The following is a 20,649-nucleotide window of genomic DNA, read 5'->3' as shown; positions in this document are numbered from 1 at the left end:
CTACATTCTAATTGTGTTTTAATAAGTAATTGCCTTGAAGTAAATCTTTAAGATGTAAGCTGATTTTGAATTTGTGTTTGATGAATGAGATTAACTGAGTGATAATTGATAAAAGATCTTGTTTTGAAACATATATTTTACTATTATATTTTTGTATTACATGTGTGTTATTATTGTGCTTTTGACAAAAAGAAATCAAACACTGAAGAGAGATGATTTTTCTATTATGGTTGTCTGTATCAACCATTGTGATGTTGTTTCAATCTTATTCTGCTTTTGATGTAATTAATGTAATGGGAATCCACACAACTCTGAGGACGTTTTATTTGATTTAAGTAGTGACTGAAATATTCTTAGACTAATGTTAATTGGTTATCAATAAATTGATAAAAGGGAGGATCTGTGAAGGAAATATTTTAATGAGATCTGTGCAGGGGAGAATTTTAGTGTTTTCCTATGTGTCCTGTTTGTAATTTAAACAGGGCAAAGGCCAAAAGGCCCTGCCTTCCTGTGGGGGAGTGTGACCAATGTGCTTTAATGATGGCTTTAACAGACCCGTCCTTTGTCTCTAATATGTCTGGTATCGATTAAGATGGAAAGCGCGCGAATATAGGCCACTCCTATATTCTCTGTGTAGATTTGCGCTGTCCTGCTGTGTAATCCTTAGTGTTGACTAGGTATCTATATGATGCAAGTTGTGTGGATATCTTGTGAACGCTCCGGCCGTGACTCTCAATAAACTCCGGTGTTTGATTTAAGCGGATTCCAGTCTTCCATTTCTTTCATCACATTGCTGATCAGAAGTTTCTTTCACAGCATGTTTTACCCATAACTCTTCAAATTGACCCAAACATGATTAAACAAGTCCAACATTTGTAAAGCCTACAGTGGCCTTTATCCTCCAGGTATTGTTCTATCCCTCTAGCACAAACTGCCAGATGACAGATCAACTTCGAAAATTATGATGTACATCCGTATTTGGAATTGGAATTTGGAATTCTCTTAGCAAACCAGTGGTGGGATGTACCTATTTACATTAAAGAACTATACGTTTATAAGGCACTTGTATATTACGAGAATATTTTCCATTTGTATTGTAACTTTCAATATGGATTTGTAGTTTATAATCCAATTAATTTATCTGTCATGCAAGTTACTATTACTATTGTTCCCTTTTCGACTTAATAAAACAGAATAATAATACAATTTGGCAGCTCTGCAGTACTAACTTAAACCGTGGAGCAGTCGAGCATAACATAGGAATGCTCAAATAAAGTACCTCACAATTGTATACTTAAACAAATGCACTTCCATCCCACCTCTGCTTAACACACATCTCATAAAATACAAAAACCTTGCAAAGGCGAATGTTACCCAACCAACCTATTTGTTCTGGCACACTTTAAAGATATATATATATATGTGTGTGGGAGGGGGCTACTTATAGGAACCTTACTTTTTTTCTTGGTTGTCAAATATTGTTCCCCATTTCCAAAAATATGTTTTTTAGGAAGGTTTAATATATTAGTGTAGTTCTAATGTAGATTTGTCACACACACACACACACACACACACACACACACACACACACACACACACACACACACACACACACACACACACACACACACACACACACACACACACACACACACACACACACACACACACACACACACACACACACACACACACACACACACACACACACACACACACACACACACACACACACACACACACACACACACACACACACACACACACACACACTTTTCAAAAATGTTCAACATCTTAATATCTTTGCCTAGCGCCTAAATTCATTATTTTTCAGTTGGGATGCCAGCATTAACACGGAAGACAAATGCAAACCGCTAGCCTAGCTCCGTTCATAGGTAAAAACAGTCCACCTATTTCAGTACCTAAAAAGTTTTGTATGCTTTTTATTTTGTTACATTTCTACCGAGCCAGGCCAGCCATTTCTCCCTGTTTTTAAGCTAAACTAAGGTGAGCGAAATTATGAAATGCTCAAGTCTGTTAGCTCCAGATTCACATTCAATAGGCTGTCACAAGAGTGCAATACATTGTTTTATCCAACCCTCAGTAGCAAAGCAAATATGTTTTATTCCCAACATGTAATGTCTATTTCTTTGTAGTAGCTGTTTGGTCAGGGTCTGCTGAGTTACACATCCTGTTAACCAGGGGTGTTATCAAAATAAAGGTCCCATTTAAAAGTATCTCATTTTATATAATAAACTGTAAATGTAACAATGCTTTCTGTGTACTGGCCACATACTGCACTTCAAGGGAATACTACACAACAGTACAGCAGTAAAACAACTTGTTTAAAATATCCCTCATGGCTTTGTACAAACACTCCAGAGCTACCGGGTTAAATAAAATAAAATAAACAAGACACAATTGCGTATATTGTTGAGTATACTGACATGAGAGCAAATAACACGCAGGCATTGAGGGTGGTAACAGTGAAATAAACTTGAGGTGAAACTGTCGCTTTGTTATTGAACTCCGTGACTGAATAATGTCATCATGAAGTTTTGCTCCCTGCTGAGCGATGCAGTTGTTGAGATACATGTTCAGTCCTTTCAGGACAATATTTGCACGTGCAGGTGGCTTTTCAAGTAGCGAATTTAACACATAAAAAAAGTGTGTTTATAACTGTTGATGATGTCCTTGAGTCAAAGGCATTCCCATGGTTTTATTTTCTTTGGATGCCTCCACTTAGTAGTTATTTACCACAAATTGGCCAGTCAGATGTAAACATGTGCAGATAGTCTTTCATCAATAATGCCAATCATGTTTTCTTCCAGTTTATCTCCACAACTTAAAATCCACAATTTTTTCAGGTGTCCTTGGTCCATGGTTTTCAGGGTCTGTTATCTTTGGCCAGGGAGTGCATCATCCAGTTGACCTTGGTCTTCCAGCTTTCCCGCAGAGCCTCGTTGAACTTTACTTTGAAATTCTTCAGTGCCTCTTCCTCTGATTTGCCCAAAGCTAGTGAGTCCTTTTGAAAGACAATGAACAAAACAATGTCAACACTATGATAGCCCTCATAATTATCATCAGTGATTATTGTTGCATACCTTTAGATACTGGATGTCTTTGAAGGAGGTGAGCTCTGGCAGTCCTGCTGCCTTCATCATAGCGAAGAGGTTGACGAAGAGCGTCCCGTTCCGACACAGGATCTTGTAAGCCCGCTCGCAGTACTCCCTGAACCTGCCAACACGATCACATAATCGTGAAATTGTAAAATGTGCAAACAGAATGCTACATCAGTAAGAAATCGAACAATACTGTACCTCTCAAACTTCTCACTGTTGTTTGTCCTTCCTTGTTGGATCACATGGACAAAGTCATAGGTCAAGATGAACGGCACACGCTCCCTGTTGATCCCCAGTTTCCGCTTGAAGTTGCCCAGGAAATGCCCAAAGTCAATGTGAAACAGCTGAGGAGCAAAGGTGAAAATGAGTTCTGAATCACTTCAGGCACATTTGTTAACAACTCACAAAATGCTGAATGACCTATAGTATTTCAATGAAAGGTGACCTCAACTGGCAAAAGAAACTTACTGAGTATTGTTAAGATTGCTAGACATTTTTATAACCCTTGTCTTTAATAAATGTGTACTTTTTAAACAATGAAAAGGAACAGTTCCCCCAAAAATATTGTTTTCCTCTGACCAGTATTGCTATTTATTAGTCTAGAATGTTAAGCTGTGATAAGCCGTGGGTTGGAGATATTGTCTGTCTGCCATCTCTCAAATATAATGTAAGTACAATAGATGGCGCTAGGCTTGTTGTGTCCAAAGCGACAGAAAAATAAACAACAGAAATGTCTCTTTCCAGAAATGGTGACACAGAAACTCTTGATAATCCAAAGACTTTGTTGTGAGAAGTTCAATGTAGGAAATTACCTACCAAACTACACTCCCCAACTAGTAAGCACACATCTTGGTAAATTACACCAAAGAAATACAGATTGTTGGATATCAAGCACTACTTGTAGAGTAAAAATATATATTTTTGATTTAGGGTGAAATGTTCCTTTTCAGCAGCAGTGACATCTACTATCCCATTATTTTGGCCAATTGTATTAAGTGTTACATACTACATTATGAAACAGAGCACAGACAGCCACACATCTCACACTTATATGTTTAATCGCCCCCTTGTGGTAGAGTTTAGTGCTGTAATGTGATGAAAGATATCACAGAGGTAAGACTCACCTGTCCAGTTTCCCTGATCATGATATTGTCGTTGTGACGATCTCCAATGCCCAGGACGTAAGTAGCTACACAGTAGCCAGCGCAGGACAGTGTGAACTCTTCTATTGCCTGCTCCAGTTTGTCCCTGGTGAGAAAAAAGATCAGAGAAATAAGCAACAAAGCAAGAGTGGGATTTTTTTCACATGTTTATTCATTAGCATATCATATACCCCTCGTTAATTCGCTTTTTCAAGCAGTATGAAAAAAAGGTTAAACGGTTGAGAACACTCTGTAATGTTGTTATAAGCATATATAGGTTCACCTACTGAATAAAAAGAAGAATGAATGAACTAAAGAAAGTGAAAACCATAAAGCAAATTCAGGCAGTAGGCGTATAGATTCCCAATTAAAGTATTAGCCTACAGAACAGTACAGCTTACAAAGAAGAAATTAAATCTGATCCTTTTACCTCAAACATAATATGCTCTTCTTTGGGTTTTACTAACATTGTAATCCTGCAAGAAATGTAACCTGATCACGTGTTTTTTTAATGTCGCTTTGGACAATCTCAAGGACCGCCTTCTCTCATCTACGCAACATTGCAAAAATCAGGCATATCTTGCCTCAAAACGATGCGGAGAAACTAGTCCTTGCATTTCATTTAATTTCAAACCTTTATTTAATCAGATTGGTCCCATTGAGATCATAGATCTCTTTTTCAAGGGAGACCTGCATTTGTTACTTCAAGGCTGGATTATTGTAACTCTTTATTATCAGGATGTATCAAAAAGTAAGTTAAGTCGCTTCAGCTAATTCAAAATGCTGCAGCACGTGTACAACAATTAAACTCTCTTCTATGAACTTTTGGTCATTCATTATCTGTTTACATACCAGCCGGATTTGTATTTCCTGTTATGTACTTGCATCTGCTGCTATACTGTTTGTAACTATAAAAAAATGGTAAAGTATAACCAACAATAATAAAAATATCTGTTTAAAACAAAGCCAGCGGCTGTGACACATTTCACACATCATTGCGTGTCAATTCCCTTTAGTATTACAAATATTTAAGGTGTTATTGTTGTGAACCCTTTTGCTATGTTTGTCACAATGCGCTCGGACGCATTCGTGTTGTAGATTTTTACGAGAATCCAATGAACCTATTCTAAGTTTAAGGGGGTTGCTTGTTATTTTTTGATTGTGTTATCATTGTTATTTTTACCTATATGACTTTCAAATTAATCAATTAAAGAAAAAAAAAGTCTAAAATAAGCACAACATTTGTTTTTGTTGTACACACTTCATACAGACAAAACATGACTAAAACTAGTATCGAATATAATTCGGCAACAGCTCTGGATAAAATCTGTGGCTCTTAGCAGCGTTTTATGTTGATATAATGGACCCAACGCTGAGTTCCTGGAGTTTAACCGGGTCATCACTTCTAGAGACATTAATACAATATCTTCATTGTATAAGATGATATGGAGCCCTAAAGGGACATGAAAGTCTGGATAACGGGTTTCTCGTGGCAGAAATGTCCTTAAAATTAAGTCTGAGTTCGAAATATATCTCAAATAATGTATGCACTATCATTTCCCCACATAAACATAACAGTCTGCAATGAAATTGTTGTCCCCTGTGTGCTCCACTTCTTCCTTGGCGCACCGGTAACTTTCTCAAAAAAAAAAAAAAAAAAAGCCGGGATAACGGGTTAGTTTCTCGTGAGCATGAGAAACTAACCCGTTATCCCGACTTTTCTTTTTCTCTCTTTTTTTTCTTTTTCTTTTTCTTCTTTTCATGTCCCTTAGGGGCTCCATAAAATGACATTATATGACTTCAAATAAAACCATTATGTAAAAGTTGCCCATCATACTCACTCAGGATTCTTAGATTTGAGCCAGTTGAGAAGGGCATCCTTGTTGAAGGCAGCGGTTAATAAGGCACTGTTGCTGCTGTTACGCTGGATGTTGGCGATGGTGTCGGAGTTCTTCACAACTTCAATGAGCCCCATCTTGTTCCCAGTGGACAAGCAGCCATATGGGATCATCCTGTAAATGTATGGTGAAAGTAACATTATTAGGTTGGTCTAGAAGACTTCCTTGTGCAAAATAATCAACAGCTGCTGCAGAGAGCTGCTCCCACATTACCTGAGATCCAGGCCTTCTTTCTTCCATAAATTCTCCATGAGCTGGATCATCTGGAGGGTCAACATGTCTTGGCGAAGATCTAGGAGAAAAGTAGAAAAAAGTATATATTTATAGAAAAAATATATATCTTGATTTTATTGTCAACATTTCCTTTTGTTAGATTTGTATTCAAATAAAAAGCATTAAGATAATGTAAATATGGAATGAGAAACATTTTTCAAAACGGTGTTCATGGCAGCATTTACTTCATGATTCATCAAGCCAAGGACTCTGACTCTTCTGACAAGATTAATCAAACTTAAATGTCATGCTAACTTTACAATGGTATTGTTTGTCTTTTCCAAACCGGCTGGGTATGTTTATCTTTAGGCAAGGCAAGTTATTTATTTAGCACCTTTCAACACAAGCCAATTCAAAGTGGTTGTCACAGGCTATTTTAATGTGTAACCTTGCAATTTTTTTGCTAAACTTTAGTCAACTTTAGCTTAAATCTTGACACTCTGTAGCTACTCTATGCTAAAGTGTGCTGAATGTGTGTGGCCATGTCTTCAGATGTTCTTGTTTCTCACCATCTCCGCTCTTGAAGATGATGCCAACCATGTCTTCTTGAACCTTGGGGTTATACATCAGCCAGATCGGCTTCATCTTGGAGTCCATAAACCTGCACCTGTCTGCACTGCAACCACAAACAAACATGTTATCACTATAACAGCGACAGGACCAAGACTGCAGACAAGTGTATTGTAAAGTTTAGAAAATTCCTGTTTCAAAAAATACATTGCAGTTTTTAACCCTGGTTACATTTTTACTTGGCGTTGTTAATGATTTAGGCCTACCTAAGAAATTGTAAAATTCGGTCAAGGACAATCAAGTAAGAGCCAATATTATTTTCATTTAAAAATAAGGGGATAAAGATGGTTTGGGAAAGAGTAAAAATACTTAATAATTTCAGCTGTGAGAAAAAACTGTAAGATGGCATTAAGTGCAATTCTAAATCAAACAAAGTCTACTGGTTTTGTGATGATTATGGGTTAATTGTTCTACTGTATATGCTAAGTAAATGTCATATTTCGTAATTCAGTAAACATAGAGAGTGACCAAAGCTAACTCTGAATACCCAACCGTTTGTGTGCATGTCACTAACCAGATGTCAGCGAGGATGACGCTGGGGTTGAGCGGGGACAGCAGGTCTGACAGAGCCTCCATGTACGACTCCTGTCTGATACACAGCTTCAGGTCATCCGCTGTCATCTTCTGGGAGCCCGACTTCACAAAGTCACTCAGGGCCTTCATTTTGCCCAGGGCCTCCATCTATGTGGGAGAGATAAGACTGAGATTTAGTACAAAACAATATCATAGTTTCTGGGCTTGACGTCAGCTTGTTTTAGTGTGATGGGATTACCTGTTTGGATAAAAGCTTGATGTGGTGGATGTTTCCTCTGCAGTATGCTTCCAGAATCAGACCAAAACGTAAACTCACAGACGCCACATGAATCTCTGACCTACAGTAAACACAAATTCTCTTGTCAAACAAAAGGGTGCAGATGCAAGCAATTTTGTATTTTTCTGCTGGACAGCATCTCACCTGAGATGCCAAAACAGGAAGTGTCCTATCCTCCAGTTGGACAAAGCCCTTTCCAGCAGGAAAGTGGTGAGGTCACAGTCTAAGTAGGACTCATACTTCAGGACCTGGACCAGCTGGATTAGGTACTGCAGCAGTTCAGCATCACTGTGGGGAGGAAGTTTAAAGTCAAAATGTGTGATGCTACAGTATGTAGATATGAGCAAAAACATGCACATAAATATAAAAAGGTACAGCATGTATCTATCAGACCCTCCAGAAAAACGCGATCGCATAATTTACCGCATAATCCGCAAGGCTACAAGAAACGAGGTGAGTAGCCTACAAGATTGAAGCTGGTCAGATAACGAACAAGTAAATGAAAACAGAATGAGGCGGAGAAGTGTGTGTGTGTGTGTGTGTGTGTGTGTGTGTGTGTGTGTGTGTGTGTGTGTGTGTGTGTGTGTGTGTGTGTGTGTGTGTGTGTGTGTGTGTGTGTGTGTGTGTGTGAGAGTGTGATTAAAATAGCAAAGGGGTTTAACGTTAATGGCAGGTTGTGTGTGAGAGAGAATAAATAAGACAGCCCAATATTTAAAAAAAGATATTTAGCATATTTCCGCATATTTCGCAACTTCCCGCAATTTCACCGCATAAAATCACATAAAACCCCCGCATGTTTAATCGCATAATCAAGGATTTTTGCCCACATTTTTCTGGAGGGTCTAATCTATTGCAGATTTCTGCATGGTGTATCTTTGTCACACCTGCCAAACAAAGAAATGTTGAAACTGTAGCAATTAACTCTCCCGGCTCCCTTAGAGTCAAGTTTCCAGCAAAAAAAACAACATGATTTATGTACCTCGTGTTTTGCCTAAATGTTGTTGATCATAACATATCTGGTATTGCATCATTGCTGCAGATGCTAAGGTTAAAAATGAGATCAAACCTGTCTATTGACATCAGTTTTAGACACTACAAAGGCAAACATATGACGACCCTGATCATACAGTGATTAGAGTACACAGAAAATATTAGGGTTGAAAAATCTAGAAGATTACAAGCACCTGGTCTACAGGCTTATGGCATTCGGGATAAATGCATGTATGTGTACCTGAGCTTCCTGAGGCATCTGATGGTGAAAGACCGCACGGCGGGGTCGGGAAAACTGTAGTCCAACAGCTCCAGGGCATGGATGGCAGGGAGGTCCCGCCAGTTACTCAGTAGACTCACCATCTGAAGAGAATACAATTTACACTTTTTACTATAATGAGAACAATTAACACCAAATAAGCACAACTGACTTTGGTAATCGCCTGATTTTACTCTAGCAACGGCTTGAGGATTATATTTTTGGTTTGGAAAGAAAGTACTCAATCATCAAGTCAGTCAGTTGTATTTAGAGTAATGAATAGTATATACAGTATCTGCTAAACATTAAGAAATGAGGCATCGTCTACAGCCCTATTGATTGGAAAGTCCAGTCTGACAGTGGTTTATCAGGACTAGACCTTTACAAGAAAACATGTGATACACTAAATACATTATAGTAAGGAATATATGTAAAATCTCCATTAATACCTGAACTACGTCCTCGCGCCGGTTCCACTTGGTGATGAGGAGCAGCTTGGACAGATTTTCATGATAACGGTCACGGACTTCTGTGCGGAGCTTCCACAGAAGGTCCTTCTCATCCTCAAAGAACTCTGTGTGGTTTTTGTTGTCCATGATTTCTTTTAGTTTCATGAGCTGCAGAGAGCAAATGCCACAAAGACGTAGAAATATGTGGTTAGCAGGTAACAGCCTTTAACTGAGTGAGAATAGTGAAATGTGAGGTGTTGAAAGTCCTACCTCTTCCTTTGTTGCATTGGCTGCTTCACCATTCTTCTCCATGTCACCCACCTGACAACAGATGAGAATGTTTTGGAATCACTGTGATACAGATAAGACATTTCCGTATGCAAACAAATAAATCCTTATGAGAAAAAGTACCTTGTCCAGTGGAGGGTAATAGAGAGGATGTGGCCGGATGTTTGGGAAGCGGATGAGAAGCCCGGCAGCACTGTCTACATTTGGGTTCTTCTCCACCGTTCCCATCGGGTTGAACAGGTCGGTTTTGTCATCTGTGATAAAACATTTATTTATTAAAGTTGCCGTTTGGTAGATGAGTTAATCATTTTTCTTGTAATCTATTCTACCAACTAGTGGCTACATTTTCATATGCATATCACTCCAATATCTCCAAAATCAACATTGGGTTTTGCTTTTCTAATAGCAGTGAAACATAAAATCATTTTAGCGAATACAAATATATCCATAATTTAGGTTGAAGTTATCAACCTTACTATATCTTTAAAAGGCTATTTTGTGCGAACACGTTAGGTGTTAATGTGTGGGGTTGTGATTGCGCCACATGTCATTTTCACTGTGGGGCTGCCAGGCACTGAGGAGAAAGCTGCCGACATGAGAGTTGTTTTTAAAAAGGAGGAAATGCAGAAAAGGGAAGGCCTGCGAGTACCAGGAACAGACGGCCATGTGGACAGGAGGAACTCCCCAGTCTTCAGCTGGTCCTTGTAGTCGAACACCATGGTGTTCACCCAGGCTATCGGACAATCCTGAAGAGAGGGACAGGGAGGACATGGTTTGTTGTTTGGCTTTGAAGACCATCTGCAGGCAGTAAAATCATGCAAAAAGCAGGAGAGAGATAAGAGAGTACGCTAATTTTAATTTAAAGTGTCAATACAAATTGAGGATCAGATTTACGAATGTAGATTTTTTGTTTTATCAATAAAAAATGTTGTGAATAATATAACTTTTATTTTATTTCTATTTGTATTCCACACACTACCTTCTCATTTTGCTGTAACTCCATCAGTTGTTGTTTGTTTTAATCTGTAAAGCCCACTGAGACAAACATGTTTTGTGATATTGGGCTATACAAATAAAGTTGGATTTGAATAGATTATTTCATCGTTTGTAATAATTTGCCTCCACATCTAAATTAACATCCATCTGCTTTTTTGAAAGCAGAAAGTAATCATAGGCGAACATTTTTCTATCTAAAGATATATATTTATGATTTTTTAAAGGTAAATTACTTTCATCAATTAATCTAAAATGTTTTGAATTATTTTGTTATCTTCCTAGTATAACATTTCCTTTTGCTATTTTGTATTAAAATCAAAAAGCATTAAGATTAGGTCAATATTTAATGAGAAACATTTTTTAAAGGGTGCATTTAATTCACGATTCATCAAGCCAAGGACTTTGACGATTCTGGTTCAAAACTAATTACATCGCAATAATATTAGATATAGTAAAAATAGGACCTAGGCAGTGACTACTAAAAATATAACATGAGTCATGACTAAGATATTTGTTTAAAAACACACACATTTAGACTGAGTGCACCAGGCTGAAAAAGAGACTATGCACACTAAACCAATAACAGCTAAAATAGCTCAACTGCTGTCTGTCTGCAGAACTTCTCTTACGGGCAAAAGAAGAGAGAAGTGGCTCAGAAAGCAGAAGTGGCCTTGATGCACATAAACACACCTGGGCACTATGTTGGGCGGACCTCAGAAACATGTTACCCACAATACTTCAAAACAATAGGCCGGACCACAGTTGCAGAAAAAAAAGGGGATTTTGCTGTTGTTCACTGTACTTGTCAGTGTGAAGTCTCTTAGAATACTGCTACTGCTGTCCTAGTTTTGTGCATGAATGAAGTAAATGACAAGAGGATCGATTACTTTAAAATGTGTGCTTCTGTTGGCATGTTATCTGTGTTACTAATATTGGCACCGGTTACATTTGACAAAAATTATAATAGTTAATAATAGTCGTTATTTGTGTCGATGCTACAGCAGGTTGTTCAGTTTTGTTGTTTCAAATGTCTGTTTGTTTTTTAACGTGATGTCATGGATAGTTGGTCCTGTGTTTAATAAATATTTGCACATTTTGTTACGCTCAGGTCGAGGGGAACCTAGGCACAGCACTCCCCCACTTTTCCCACTCCCAAGAACATGGACGCCAAGGCAGAGAATGTCGTTTGGTATATTTAATTACCAAATCAGAATCCAAAAATACTTTCACAAAAACATGCTGAAAGTCTGATTACAAATATAACAAACAGGAGTAACAAAACCACAAAACGAACTAACCTTTAACACAAAAATCTTACCTAACAAATGAGAAAAATAAACGGACAGGCTTCTTACCTACTCTAACGTAAAACAGGGGAAAACGAATAATCCAAAAGAAAAAGGGTTTACACATATAGAGAAGATCAGACACTGCTTCTGCAACGTCAATGTTTATCTGTACTTGTCCTTTGCAAAACAATCTTGATTTTAAATATGAATAGGAATACATTTTTAATGTAATAAGACAGGGACTAATAGAAATTATTCATTAATTATTTAAACTGCCAATTGTTTTCTATTAAATGACACAACATTGTTAAAACATTAAGCTAGAGATTACAGTTAAAAAGCATATTTTGTCCAAGCAACAGGCTTAAATTATAATATATTTAATTAATAGAGCAATTAAAAAAGCAACAAAGCAGCAAATGTTTGGTATTAGTTCCAGTTTTTTTAGACCTTAACTACTCGGTTCAAGTCTTAACCGCGAGCAGAGGAGCTGTTACCACGCATAGCGACTGATAGGATGATTTTGGAATTCCTTGAAAATGTTTGTCAATTCCTTCCTTCCTTCCTTGCAGTGATGTACAGATAAAAGAGCTGAAGCGGATGAAATGTTAACCGCAGCCTTGCCACGGAACACACTTGCACAACCAGACGCAGCAGCACAACACACCCCCGCAGCACAGCACTGACTACACACACTACGCAGCAGAGAGGAAGCAGATCCGTTTGTGCTTGCTAACAACTTCACACCCACGACCACCAGCCCAAAGCACAGGTTGTAAACTAAACAATGAAAACATGAGTTTTTGACAAACTCACCGCTTTCTTATGCTTCTTTTTAGTGCCGCGGGGTTTCTTGGCCTTCTCGATGACAGCATAGAGTGCAAAGCACAGGCGGCTCATGCGAGGCAGGTCAGCCACGTTTATGTCAAACTCCAGCTTTTGATCCCACAGCGGCTCAGAGCACACGGACACCTCCATGGTTGTCACCACCTTACAGAGGAATTCGCTGCCATGGAAGAGGCCGGCCTGCACCACAAGCTAGAGGGGAAACACAGACACAAACAGTATGGATGAGATGGACATATCACATGGAGTTTGGATGCTGAAAAGTTTGCGTGAGGGAGATTGTTTTTGGAAGATTTACAGAATTCACGAGATGATTCAGAGTTTCCTGTGTCACTCTATGAGTCAAAGGGTCTACACAATCATAACGTAAGCAGGTCACAACGCCTTTCAATCCTATGCAAAGTCTGTCCAAAATGATAAACAACCACCAAAGTCAAAATTCAATATTGTGGGGCCATTAAGCTTGTGCCTTTTGCCAAATCAAGATAGTCTAAAGCTATATTACCAAATATATGAGTGGTTATTCTCCCCCAGGGCGTGTTTTCTAACCTCTGCCTGCCAAATGCAGACATGACTGATAATTGTGTGATAGGACACATTTGCCATGAGTCATGATGTGCTCTAAGGCAACAGCCCGGAAGTGCACTTACTCTTAATAACCCATCTCAACCGTAACATAGTTAGTTATGAAAATGACTCACAAACAGAGACACGCATTAACAGAGTTCCCTTTTCACTCGTTTTCTTATTTGTCAGGGGGAAAAAGGAAAACTGAGAAAAAGTGGGGTATTTTTGGAGATTTCTACATGGACATATACAGGGAAACTACCTTTAATGAACATTTTGAAACACACTAACACTTAGGTCATGGCCAATCTGCAGTAGTAACAAAATGCGTGCAACGCTTTCAAAAAAAGAAGTGCATTGAAAGCGAGAGAGGGGTGACAGGCTGCAGTCTCTTTTTCTTAGAATCTAGGCCTCAGAATGAGATGTAAAAAGCAGATAGGCCCTCCCCACTTCCTGTTTTGAAGTTTCAACCAACCGCCACGTTGAATTATGGGAAACGTGTGGTCTGGATCATGTGACCCTCTGTCATTTACATGTCAACTTGCTGTTCTTACAACTGAAATTGAGATATTGGTAAACAAGTGAATGCCACATTTCATTGAGCAACAAACCCACGCAAAACCACACCAACCTTCATTCCTTCGTCGGCATTGACTCGGCTGCCCTGCAGCAGGTGAATGTAGAAAGGCTCATTGATGGACCATAGAGAGGAGGTGTTCTGCTGCAGGAAGGAGTCACAAGATAGGGACATTTTATTTGTATCCCCTATTCTTTTCTAAGTCACATAGAGCTTTCGCAGAAGTTTAAAGCCGCAAAGCTCTTGCTATAATTTCCTGTTTGGCAACACGACAACAAATATCAAAGACACTTTGAAGAATAACAATAAGAAAGGGAAACACACTAGAAGAAACTGAAATAATTAATTTAATATTTAACCCAACCTCAATTCATTTTAGACAGGGGCTTAGGAGGAAAAGTCCAAAGGCAAGAGAAGAGGCAATTCCTGGACACTTCTGTTCATTTTCAATAGAAGTATCGGTACCTTAGACATTTATCTGGTGAAGCCATTCAAACTTGAAAACACACAATTCACTCTACAAGTGGAGTTTCAAAGTAGCCAATATGTGCTCTATGTCAAACTACAGTAAGAGGAGTGAAGAGTCAATTATCAACATCGTGTTGCACAACATGTTTCAAGTAGGCCAAAGTCCACAGTCCTGTCGAGGAACAACTGTGAGGAGAGAAAAAAAGTTGCCGCTCTGTTAATGAAAGACGCGTAACTCTTACCTTCTTCAGGGGCAGTGGAGGGGGTCTGGACAAGGAGCGGTTTCTGTATATCTGGCTGCACAGGCCCTGGTCATTCTGATACCTGCGGATGGTGGAGTGGTGTACCATGGTGACCAGAGGGTTTTGGCCATTTCTTATACAGTGGAAGATGTACTGTAAAAGAGAGAGAGAAGAAGAGGTTGTTTATAGCCACCAGTCAGCTCACCCACAGATATTTCCCAGTGTTCTGATAGCACTGGTTAACTCCTGGAGGCTGTTCATTTGCGGTAGGTTAATGCAACTGAAATCTCATTATGTGTGGATGGATGCAGATCCTTTCTGCAGGGCTGCGAGACAGATATGAGTCACCCCTGCAGGTCGATGGAGATTTTAATTCAACAGCAGAGTCTGGTGCCACCAAAACCTTGACTCAGCTCACTCCTGTTCTGACTATCATTTCAGTTATCATGGACCACCCGCACAGAACTCAGGCAACATGCAGACAAACAACACTGAAAATAAAATCACCTACAACCACTGGGAAACAGCTCTCAGATCAGATTGTTCGCAATCATTATCCACATACGTATTCAAATCCCTTTAAAACAACATCATGCAGATATAGGCAGCCTGAGGGATTTGAAACAAATGTACAGTAAGATTATTCAGTGCTTGTTTGAAAGAATTGTGGAAAACTACATCTGGTTTAATGCTGTCTGGAAGCGTGTGGGACCTTCTAAAAAAAGTGCTGGAAGATTCTTTTTTTGGTGTGGTGATACTAGAATATTTGCTTTTTCACACTAAACACTGTTAGGAATAATCACAACACCACATATCAGCAACACAACAACATAACTAAGAAGTATCATGTTAGAGAGATTTTTGTGTAGATGGTTTGTGAAAATAGAGGATCAAAATTCAAAACACAAACAATATGATGGAGGGAAAATCAGCTACAGTCTGACTGATAACCAGAAGAAAAAAAAGCTAAAAAACAGAGCTTTATTTCCACACGCTGTTGCTGCAGTTACTCACTTTGAACTGGCACAATGGAGGTTTCCCGTAGATGAACTCCCACCTCCCGTTGACCTGCAAGGTGAAGTCCTCCGGCTCTTGTCGCACGGATCGAAAGACCGTGGCCTTCTTCTTCAGGGCACTCCTCATCAGAGCCACCGGGGGGTCCTGGGGGTCCTGCTGCAGCATGAAGCTTTCCTGTAACAGATACATTTATAAGAAATAAAGGTTACAGCATTACAGAAAATCGAACTGAATGTAGCCTACATGTTGGTGTTTGTGGCGTGAGAGCGGGCTTTCCAAATTAGCTCACATTTACTTAAAATCCAAACCAATATGACTCACAGAACAGCAGATCTACTCACATCTGAAGCCTCAAACATAACATTGATGAACATCTTCTTGGTGTTTTTTGACTTTACGCTCCCATACTCTGGAGGGGAGACGCACGGCTCCAGGTCACATGGGAAGCTGTACTCCATCCACTGCTGCCATGGCAACATCTGGCGCTCCTGAGCCTTCTCTTCACAAAATGCACGCATCTTCGTCCGAAACTCATTCACCTCGTGGTTCTTTTGGGCTTCAAACTCATGGAGACCTGAACAAATCATAATGACAGTGTCAGAAAAAAAATTCAGTGAGAGGTTGCACGGGTTGAAAGATTTATTTATAAAAGGTTAACTTCTGCAATGTTTCGGTGGTTTATACTCAGTCTAAACAATTTTTCCGGACTGACTGAACAGAAGCTAAGTGAACAAGGCAACAGAGAATATAGTGAAATCTTCCTGCAACTGAAAAAATGAATAAGCATTACTTAGTCTAGATGAGTTTTATTTTAAAGTAAGAAACATTATCTCATAGCTAGTGAGTAATATGTCAACCCTTCAAGAACATTACCATTAGGAATTAAAGAGACAAAAAATACCAATACAGTTTTCTAACTCTTCTAATTGCTCCAAATGCAGTTATTCAGTTGTCACTCAGCCAATGGGATAATTTCTGCCTCCAGAGCAGCTTTAACTCAGTCTAGTCCCAGACCTCTGAATCACTGTCACATCTTCATTTCATTCATTTTAAAAGTGCTGCTGTTGCTATGGCTGTTTCCCTGAATGGAAAAACAACCGAGCCAATCACAGTTTTATGTGCAGGGATAAAAATTGGGTTCGTCACCTTCCTCTGCTGGAGCCTTAAAAATGGTGGCAGAAAAATTAAAGTGGATGAGATCACAGCTGGTACCGGTAGTCTTAAGATATTCTTAAGACTACATATTTCTTAAATCAATGTGTAAAACCAACACAAACACTACAAAATCTTCCTCGTTTCCCAAAACAAGAGAGCTTTCACCCTTGTTTGTGACAGTCGGACTGAATAAAGAAGTAAAACCGCAGTTCAGTCTGAAATAGCCATTTAGTTTCACTTCATTATCCCTGACAGTGATTCAGAGGACTGGAACCAGGCTAGAAAACTCCTGTCTTCTTTTTAATAATGAGAGAACCACTAATATCTCTATTAGAGAAGGACCTGCTGACCTTTGCCGATCAACCAGCTGATCTGTGTGTTGGTGAGTTTTTCCACCCGGTCGCCCTCCCTCGCCACCAGCCTCAGAACACACATGAAGGGCCGTATGTCGCTTATGCGTCTCCATTCTTCCTCCAGTTCCTCTCTCTCTGCCGTCTGGTTGATGCAGGTGAAGACGTATGCGTCGGGATCACCCAAAGCACTGAAGAGGGCCTCGCTTCTGGCATTTTTCCAAACCATCTGAAACAAGAGACAGCAGCAACACATGAGGTTGAGAGCAGAGCGTTGATGAGCTGAAGTGTACAGGGTGTTTGCTGTGAAGTGTGTGCTTGAGGGGTCTTGTAAAAACAAATCGTATAGAAACAGTTATTTAGAACAAATTGACTGGTATCATTACTTTTTTTAAACTGTCAATAAAGACACTGATAAAGAGTAACAAAGGCCATTTGAACTATGATTTTGTAAAGATATTGATCCTGGGTGTTTTTGAACATTTTCTAAAATTCCATGTGAATTCCCCCAGTTGGTAAGACATTTAATCTTTAATCATCTAAACAGCCTCCAAGAATACCATTACTTCACACAGCTTAATCAAAAAGCCTGAAGTGGCAGAACTGTTGGCATAGAAACTGGCACATTTAGCAGCAGATCTGCTGGAGCCGTGCACACCGAGGAGAGGAAAGCTGTAGCTCCCACTAATAGTTGCATCAAACTTCAAGATGAATGAAAAGCACCAGCAAGCATTGTTCGAATGTGATCATGTTTTAATTAGTTTAATGTCTGAAGGGAATATTAAGTCAACCAATTTGCCTAAAAGCATATTGAGTAAATACTGTAAATAACAACAGCATTTCACAACTGTGGTCACCAGAGCCGCAGTGCTGCAAACAATCAATTGCAATCTATGAGAAACATAGTGCTATCCTCTAACAGATAAGATATTATGATGATATTATTAACATAGTCTCTGAAGGTTTTTATGATTTCTAAAAGTAGCTATTGATAATTGCATGTGGATGAGAGGGGACATACCTTTTTGAGGGTTTTGATGGTGTCGTTTGGAGACACAGGGAATTTGAGAAAGATCCCAGTCGGCAGCAGGAAGTCCATCACAATCTCCTGGTCCCCCTTCTTCTCCCATTCCTCCTGCATCCCATACTTCCCTGGGGGCATGGTGACGGCCTCTCATTTACCGTCAGCTCCTCTGCTGCTCACCGGAACAAAAGCCAGCCGTCCAAACAGAGGAAACACAGCCAAGGTTAATATGTCCACTATTAACATCAATGTTACTGTGCAGTGTGTGTTCATTAAACCGTGGAGGATTTCTCTTTACAGGGCAATTTAATGGAATCACAAAGCACATGACATGACATGACATGAATTACTAAATAAATCACACAGTAAACAGTGGCTAGTATTAAACATTTTCCCCTGATCCCTTCCTACATCACCACAATGCAGTTTTAAGCATATATACACAAGTAAAACAATATTTTAAATGTTAAATTAAAGCATTATTGTTTCGAAAAGTGTGTTTTAGAGTGCTGCTTTCAATTGATAATCCACAGTTTAATGCCTTCAGTTAACGTAAACGTAACCCATTTGTAAAGCTTAACCCTAACAGACTGGATGTTCTAGAAGAAAAGTGTGCTCAGGCGAATAAGGTCAAATAAGGTGAAGACTCACTACAGAGAAGCTTTAATCCACTGATTCATAAAAACGAATGTCCTATTAATTTAACAGTTCAGGTATTGTATGGTCATCTTGTTGATGTGGGGGGAAGGACCGTGTCTCTAATGTATTGGTCATGTTTGTACAAATTACGATTCGAAGAATGATAACATCGAGGCAATTGTATGTCCTTTTGGTGTCCAGGAATGATTATATCTGATATACAACAGGTGCAGTTATGTAAGCATCTACTATGTTTTGTTGTGTTGTGTCTGTAAAAAAAGCAACACAACAAAAAAAAGAAATGTGACGTCCTGATTCCTGCAAATGTATTCAGCTGACTGTTCAGACTGAAACTATTGTATTACTAATTGTAATTTTCGATAGGTTTCCATAAAGTAATTCTACACTATTGATTTTGGTAAGAGGAAACTTTCCCCGTGAACTCGCTGCATTACTATCTTACTGGCTGATTCACGCATACGTAAAGATGTATTTGAACGAACTTACCTACACTATGAATTTTATCACATTATAAATGAGAAACATATTTGAAATCAGCAACGAGGAAATCTAACAGATGATGCACAAAACAACAGTGAGATTTCGCTGTCAGAGTGAAACTTATGTATGACAGCGAAGCGTGCCAACCTGTTAGCAGACACTTGCCTGTCAGCTCTACACGCTGGTCATCTCTTCATGCTTTAAATCCAGCGAAGATGGACGCTGTCTCTTCACGGTGACATGACTCTCTACGGATGTATCGGTGAAGTTGAAGTGAGGCGAGGTGCCGCTCAAACGGACCGACACGGCTCCTGAGAAGCGGCGAAGTGTTTCCCTGCGTCGGTCCAGTGCGCTGTCATTCATGCAGTGATGTAGCAGCACCGCCCGCTGCGGCTCGCTGCGGCTAGGGACCGTCTGCCAGCACTTCAGGCGCCAAGTGAAAGTACGTTCTCTCTCTTTAACTTCCGCCCAGTGCACAGTGTCATCAAATATAAATACTCAAGTCCTTTTACTTGATTAAAAGTTTAAGAGCAGTATTTGAGTTATTGTACTTTGTTTAATTCCTCCTCCGGATTTGAACTGTTGGTCAGATAAAACCAATTAAATTAGTCACATCTGTCTTTGGGTATTAAGAAAGGGGCTTGGAACGTATTAAATAAACAGAATGAAAGAAATACGGTCAAGTCAAACATCAAGTTTATTGTCAACAAATTAGGAAAGCTTCTTTAATTTGTCAATGACCCAATTGTTAGCTTTGCATGTTTAACATGTGACAAAGTATCTCGTACTTTTCAAATTTCTTGTAAATCAAACTGAGGTTAAGTATTTCCAAGTACTGTAGTGTCACTTCAAAATCCAGCCCTCTGACATTGTTATATTAAAACAATTGAGGTTAAAATTGTGCAACCTCTTGTCAATGTGCTTTTAAGAATAGCCAACGCATCATTAAAAAGAGATAGAACATTTCAGAATAGAAATAATATACATTATACTTCGACTGAAAATTGTTCCTACTATCAAGCCAGCAGAAATAAAATAAAAAAAAAATCCAGAAAAATCCCCAAAAATCCCCAATGAACATTGTTTTTCACATTCATTTATCTTTCATTATTTAAGAAATGTTATGTCTGCAATCAAACTGACACTTCATTGGGAAATCTTCCCCCCTTTTCATAT

At 39.1% G+C, this 20,649-nt stretch overlaps 1 protein-coding gene across 2 annotated transcripts; it reads right to left on the bottom strand.

The window, feature by feature from the left end:
• Positions 1 to 1,927: 1,927 nt before the first annotated feature.
• Positions 1,928 to 19,898, bottom strand: pik3cd (phosphatidylinositol-4,5-bisphosphate 3-kinase, catalytic subunit delta). 2 transcript variants are annotated; one of them, XM_034086872.2, is made up of 23 exons: positions 19,621 to 19,898; positions 18,331 to 18,505; positions 17,310 to 17,538; positions 16,146 to 16,378; positions 15,802 to 15,978; positions 14,788 to 14,940; positions 14,132 to 14,221; positions 12,904 to 13,125; positions 10,452 to 10,548; positions 9,926 to 10,056; positions 9,785 to 9,835; positions 9,515 to 9,682; positions 9,048 to 9,169; positions 7,961 to 8,104; positions 7,778 to 7,877; positions 7,520 to 7,686; positions 6,945 to 7,051; positions 6,376 to 6,454; positions 6,106 to 6,276; positions 4,247 to 4,370; positions 3,321 to 3,466; positions 3,105 to 3,237; positions 1,928 to 3,025 (listed from the first exon to the last, which is right to left on the bottom strand). In XM_034086872.2, exons 2-23 carry the CDS (start codon positions 18,469 to 18,471, stop codon positions 2,888 to 2,890), a joined length of 3,123 nt encoding a protein of 1,040 aa, XP_033942763.1. In that variant the 5' UTR covers positions 18,472 to 18,505; positions 19,621 to 19,898; the 3' UTR covers positions 1,928 to 2,887. The 2 variants fall into 2 exon arrangements, with proteins under 2 accessions (XP_033942763.1, XP_033942762.1); XM_034086871.2 differs by having other exon boundaries at positions 19,639 to 19,898.
• Between the last annotated feature and the right edge of the window lie 751 nt (positions 19,899 to 20,649).

This window comes from Pseudochaenichthys georgianus, chromosome 7, assembly GCF_902827115.2.
Source record: "Pseudochaenichthys georgianus chromosome 7, fPseGeo1.2, whole genome shotgun sequence".
Lineage (NCBI taxonomy): Eukaryota > Metazoa > Chordata > Actinopteri > Perciformes > Channichthyidae > Pseudochaenichthys > Pseudochaenichthys georgianus.
This window is presented reverse-complemented; position numbering and strand designations above follow the sequence as displayed.

Coding starts and splice junctions, on each gene's coding strand:
- pik3cd (XM_034086872.2), bottom strand. CDS start 18,471: ATGCCCCCAGGGAAGTATGGGATGCAGGAGGAATGGGAGAAGAAGGGG. Junction 6,277..6,375: donor AAAGAAGGCCTGGATCTCAG/GTAATGTGGGAG, acceptor ATACATTTACAG/GATGATCCCATATGGCTGCT. Junction 4,371..6,105: donor CTCAAATCTAAGAATCCTGA/GTGAGTATGATG, acceptor TTTTCTCACCAG/GGACAAACTGGAGCAGGCAA.